The 6,814-nt window shown below is 37.5% G+C and overlaps 1 protein-coding gene across 1 annotated transcript; it reads left to right on the top strand.

Moving 5' to 3' along the window:
* Positions 1-3,710: 3,710 nt before the first annotated feature.
* Positions 3,711-6,253, top strand: HCF152 (Tetratricopeptide repeat (TPR)-like superfamily protein). Its single transcript, XM_078981602.1, has one exon. It carries the CDS (start codon positions 3,860-3,862, stop codon positions 6,113-6,115), a length of 2,256 nt encoding a protein of 751 aa, XP_078837728.1. The 5' UTR covers positions 3,711-3,859; the 3' UTR covers positions 6,116-6,253.
* Positions 6,254-6,814: the final 561 nt, after the last annotated feature.

Raw genomic sequence — 6,814 nt, 5'->3', positions numbered from 1 at the left:
TCGGCAGAAATGCTCTAAACAATAAGATAAAATGAGCACTCTTTTTCAACCTATTAACAATGACCTAGATAAAATCAATCTCATGTACCATCCTCGGCTACTTCGTAATAAACTCCATAATGATCTTTTCCCACTACCATATAGTAATGGGTAACGGTTACATCTTTCCATGGGGACTTTGGTGTTCGGCCTTGACTTTCCGGCAAGTAGAGAACCGCTCCACAAACCATGTTATATCCCTCTTCATGAAGGTCACCAATAGCTCAATCTCAATTCTCTATACATCTTTGTGTCCCTCGGATGGATCAAAAACTTCAACTTATGAGCTTCCTCTAATAACGTCTGCCTAACCCCACTAGCAACCGGGACCCCCACTCTCCCGTACTGGTTCAATAATCGACGACTATCCCTAACAAATAAGGGAATATGACCGCTGATTCTTTTTTCCTTTGAATCTCTCTCTTCAATCCCTCCACTTGTACCTTCCTAATAAGAACTAATAATGGTGAAACAATAACCATCCTCAAACATAGATATCTAATGGGTGAACTCACTGCCTTATGATTCATGGCATCTGCCAAAACATTGGCCTTCCCAAGATGGTATAAAATCTTGCAGTCATAATCTTTCACCACATCCAACCATCTATGTTGCCTCTGTGCCTCATGTTCATATTCGGATGATCCGTCAGATATCTCAAGCTTTTGTGGTCTGTGTAAATGTTAAAACGAACCCCGTATAACTAATGCCACCAAATCTTTAGAGAAAAAACCCTATCCCCCAGCTTCATATCGTGTATATGATAATTCGCCTCGTGAGGCCTTAATTGCCTTGAAGTGTAAGTAATCACGTGACCCCTCTGCATAAGCTCTGTACCTAATCCAAAAATCGATGCATCGCAATAAACCATAAAATCATACATACCCTTGAGAACGGTTAAAAATAGGGCCTCATACAACCTCTTCCACATAGCATCACCACAAACTCGTAATGACCATACTGAGTCTTGAAGGTCGTCTTTTGCACATCCTCATCTCTGACCCTCATCTGACGATAACCAATCTCAAATCAATATTAGAGAACCAAGACACACCCTGAATTCAGTCAAATAAATCATCGATCCTTGGAAGTGGATAACAGTTCTTCACCACCAACTTTTTCAACTCCCGGTAGTCAATGCACATCCTGTGTGAACCATCCTTCTTTTTCATAAACATGATCGATGCTCCCCATGGAGAACTGCTCAGTCTGATGAATGTCTTGTCTAACAGCTCCTATAGTTGTGTAGAAAACATCTGAATCTCTTAGAGGAGCTAAGTGATAGGTTGCCTTGGCTATGGGCACCGCGTCCATAATCAAATCAATTGGAAACTCAACCTGTCTCTTAAGAGGAACTCCTAATAAATCCTCGGGAAACACATCAGGGAACTCCGGAACAATGGGAATGTTGTCCACACTCTTCTTACCCTCCTCTCGTGTATCCACCACATAAATTAGGAATCCAAAGAACCCCTGCTGAATATACCTCCTAGCTTTCACAACTGAACAAACAGTCAGTCGACGCTAAACACCATTGCCATGAATAATCATTTCTCCCCCACTTAGGTTTCGAACTCTCACAAACTAGTGATCAAAATCAATCATGGCCCCATTAGGGCCTAACTAGTCTATTTCCACAATAACCTTTGACACTCACAGAGGAATCAGAACGAAATCAATCGAATATCTCTCACTGAACATATTCATAACACATCCCAAATGAACTATAGAAGCACTCAATGAATGATCAATGGCAATCTATACCTCCAATGGATAATCCAAAGTCCCTGGAGTGTTGCTAAACTTCTTGCTAAACACAAGAGACACAAAAGATCAGGTAGCACCTGAATCGAACAAAACATGAGCAGTCATACCGTTGACTAAAGACGTCTCTATACGTGATCAGTTAAAACATAAGTAATACATAAACAAGGAAAGAAGTAAAAGATATGGTAATGATACATATCGGTAACCACATATGGTATTGTTCCCGCCTCCTCGACTATCAACTGGAATGCCCTACTCTTCACCATTGGAGCTTCCCCCTTAACCTGGCGGCCATCAGTAATCCTCAAGGTAACTGGTGCGGGCATCGCTACTTGATATATGCCATTTTATGCATCTTTTATATTAGATTTTATTAGCATTTTGCATCATATTTTATGTTTTTTCATGTATTAGATGATTAAACATCACTAAAAGTGTCAATATGACACATTTACATTAAGTTTACACTTATTAGGACTCTGTGATGGATTCCCAACGAAATCTTTTGTGAGGGATTTTGTCGAATTTACACTAATTTTTGCATTTGACGGTAAAATTTAAGAGGTTGTCCGTAATATCCTGAGATGCCAAGTAGGCCCACCCATGTCTTAACTATAATAAAACTTTCCACAAAACTTATATATAAATGTTAATGTATCACACATCGGTAGATACATTAATATAAGTGACTATATATGTTGGAGTCCCCATTTTCTCTACAAAGACTCTTTTGGAAAGTTTATCTTTGACTCAACATATATTAACATAGTATTAGAGTCAGCGTCCCACACCCCCGTGTTTCACCACATCCCTATCTATCATTATTAAGCCTCCAACTTTGAGAGAGTGTTAGTGTATCCATATCGGTATGATATGGTAATATAAATGTCTATATATTTTGGAGTCTATCTTCTATCTAGAAGGACTCTTTTGGAGATTTTATCTTCGACTCCGCATATATTTATAATATGGACCACACTAAAAAAAGAAAACAAACTCTATATACAAGTTATAAAAAAATCTCTAAAAAACTTGTAACTTTACTATCAAAGTGAAAAATATATACGATTTAAAAACTAATTAACTAACTAACTAACTAACTGATACTATCTCAAACCCATCTTTATTTTTCCCCATAAATAGAGTAAAAAATTATGTAAATAGTGTTTCATCCCCAACCCTACTCCATTTTCTACCCTATTTTTTACTCAAAAAGTATATTCCTAAAATATTTTATTTTTATAACTTATATACATTATCAAATACACATATCTACTAATCAGATTTTAACAAATATATATTATATTTTTTCATTACAAAAATATTTCAAATTATATTATCATAAATAAAATGTTTATATATAATAAATTTAAATTAATTATTACTTTATTATAAATAATTATTAAATAAATAAGATTATATTTATAATAAATAGATCAAGATTACAATCATATTTGTTTACTATATTTTATAAATTATGTTATCGTGTTTTAAGGTTTTAATATATATTTAACTTTTTTATATGAATTCAATAAATAAATATTAAACTTTATATTTATGATTAATTAATATAAATTAGTATACAACATGATATTATAAATATTAAATATTATATTTAAATTATAATTAGTCAATAAAATAAATTAGAAATATATAAAATAAAAATAAGAGAGACTAAAATTCACAACTAAATTTTAATTTTATTTTTAAAGATATAAATAGTATTATTCTAATGTGAAAATGGGTTAGAGATAGAAGAAAAATGAAAGAAAAAAATGATAGGAAAATGAAATTTGAGGGTGGTATCGTGTATTTGTAAAATCGGAGAATTTGGTTGGTGAAATGAGAAAGTAGGATACTTTGATGGTTAAATAGCATTTAACCTTTTATCATCCACAGAAATGTACGATAAACAAGAGGACAGTATTTTGTCGACGTGGTACACTCTGCTCAATATGTTGTACTTTTCTTCCTCCACTCAAATAACCCCCACCCCCTTCTCTCCGATAAGCCCCGTACCTTATCTCCTTCATCCCTCCATTTTTCCGACGTAATGACAGCTACACCACCACCGTCATCCACCACAACTTCAACACTATCCCGCCACCAACAACACCAACACCATTCGCTCAACGCCCCTGCCAACCTCCATTGGGTGTCCCACCCACCTTTCGCAACCAAACTCTTCACATCCACCTCCTCCACCACCACCACAAACCCATCTCGAGTGAGAGCCGTCACTGACTCCTCCGCCTCTATCACCACAACTGCAACCCCACACCGAGATTCCCATGACGACACCCTCCTAAGCCTTCTCCGGCAAAGAAAAACCGAGGAGGCTTGGCTTGTCTACACTCAATCCCCTCATCTACCAAACCCCACCTGCCTTAGCCGCTTAGTTTGCCAATTATCGTATCAAAACACGCCGTCGGCCCTCACCCGGGCTCAATCCATCATCCAACGCCTCCGTCATGAACGCCAGCTCCATCGTCTCGACTCTAACTCCCTTGGTCTTCTTGCTGTCGCTGCTGCCAAGTCCGGTGATACACTCTACGCCAACTCTATTCTCAAGTCTATGCTTAGATCTGGATACCTCCCTCATGTCAAGGCGTGGAGTGCCGTCGTAAGTCGCCTAGCAGCATCAGGCGATGATGGCCCCAAGGAGGCCGTCAAGCTGTTTTCATCGGTGACCCGGACAATCAAGAGATTCACGGAGCCAACCATGGTGATGAATTCGCGCCCTGACACTGCGGCATACAATGCAGTCCTTAATGCGTGTGCCAATTTGGGTTGGACCGAAAAGTTCCTTCAACTGTTCGAGGAAATGCCTGAGAACAAATGCGAGCCGGATATCTTGACTTACAATATCATGATCAAGCTTTGTGCGAGGATTGAGAGGAAAGACTTGTTTGTCTTTGTACTGGAACGGATTCTCGAAAAGGGCATCCCGGTGTGTATGACAACATTGCAATCGTTGGTGGCCTCCTATATCGGCTTTAACGATCTGGAAACCGCAGAGAAAATCGTTCAAGCAATGAGGGAAGGGAGACAAGATATTTGCAAGCTTTTAAGGGATTCAAATTCGGAAGAATTCCCAAATGAAAATGAAAATGAAGTGTTCGAGAAATTGCTTCCGAACATGAAACACCCAGCTGATTACGAACCACCATTGTTGCCAAAGGTATTCCTTCCCAACACTAGAATGTACACAACTTTAATGAAGGGTTACATGAAAGCAGGCCGGATCAAAGATACAGTGAGAATGCTCGAGGCAATGAGAAACCAAGAAGACAGTTCTAGTCACCCAGATCACGTTTCATACACAACAGTCGTTTCTGCACTTGTGAATGTTGGAGCAATGGAAAAAGCAAGGCAAGTTCTATCCGAGATGAGTAAAGCAGGAGTTCAAGCCAATCGGGTCACTTACAATATCCTCCTCAAAGGGTATTGCCAACAACTACAAATAAATAACGCAAGGGAGACTATCAAAGAGATGATCGATTCAGGGATCGAACCAGATGCAGTATCCTACAACACAATGATCGATGGATGTATACTGATCGACGACTGTGCAGGAGCTCTCGTCTTCTTCAACGAAATGAGATCAAAAGGCATCGCTCCCACAAAGATAAGTTACACAACTCTGATGAAAGCGTTTTCTGTATCTGGGCAACCGAAGCTTGCCCACGAAGTGTTCGACGAAATGCAAAAGGACCCACGAGTGAAAGTAGATCTAGTCGCTTGGAACATGTTAATAGAAGCTTATGCCAGATTAGGAATGCTCGATCCCGCAAATGAAATAGTCGAGAAAATGAAAAAGAAAGGGGTTTATCCAGATGTAGCTACATACGGGAGTCTCGCTAATTGCATAGCATTAGCAAAAAAACCAGGAGATGCTCTGTTACTTTGGAACGAAATAAAGGAACGATGTGGATTGATAACAACAGATGAAACTAGGGTTTCTAAATCTGGTCCTCAAAATGTTCCGATTTTGAAGCCGGATGAAGGACTGTTGGATACTTTAGCGGATATCTGTGTGAGAGCTGCTTTCTTTAAGAAAGCTTTGGAAATTGTAGCGTTCATGGAGGAACTTGGAATAGCACCAAATAAGACGAAATATACGAGAATTTATGTAGAGATGCATTCGAGGATGTTTACAAGCAAACATGCTTCAAGAGCAAGGCAAGATCGGAGGATAGAGAGGAAAAGAGCAGCTGAAGCTTTTAAATTCTGGTTGGGATTGCCCAATTCTTACTATGGAAGTGAGTGGAGACTTGAAGGAGCTGAAGATGATGAGTATGCGATTTAATGTAACAATCTTATATATAGAGACAGGTTTATATATATATATTTTTTAATTACTTGGAATGTATACATAAGTGTATTGTTAGTTGTAGGATTATACGATCAAGGTTATATGAAATAAAACTGAGAATTTGATTACCAACCACCATTGTTCTCTTTTTCCTAAAGCTTTGCTGAACATTTTTGTGCCTATATGTTTGCAACTTCTAATTCTTCAAGATTAAGGTTCTCATGTGGTTAATTTTGTGTTTGTATCTTTGTTCTGATGTGGTCAATTTGTTTTGTCTATATCTTCGATGAACAATTGTGAAGTATTATTGATGGGTGTCGAATCCATCAAATAGTAAGTCATATTTGTATTTATATGATTTAAAAATGATAGTACAAGTAGCAAACAATTTTGATCTTTAGGGATTAGTTTTAATCAATAAATAAACCAAAATAGTTATGGTTTTATTCAAATACATAAAAAGTAGATATACAGTGAAGGTTTTGAAAATGAGTAAAACTAAAATGAAATAATGTTAAAGAAATACTAGAAACAAGAGTAAAAACAATTCGGTTTCAAGTTATGTCCACCTAATTAATGCATGCTAATTATAAATCAATATCAAATTAAATTCTAGTCTAAGTTGGTACTTGAAGATACTAACAAGTTCTAGCATCTTCCATTCATCGAATTGTATAACTAAAACATGCTCTT

The sequence above is a fragment of the Lactuca saligna genome, chromosome 2 (assembly GCF_052625555.1).
Source record: "Lactuca saligna cultivar CGN05327 chromosome 2, ASM5262555v1, whole genome shotgun sequence".
NCBI classification, from domain to species: domain Eukaryota; kingdom Viridiplantae; phylum Streptophyta; class Magnoliopsida; order Asterales; family Asteraceae; genus Lactuca; species Lactuca saligna.
Note: the sequence above shows the minus strand (reverse complement) of the source record. Positions and strands in the feature narration are given on the sequence as shown.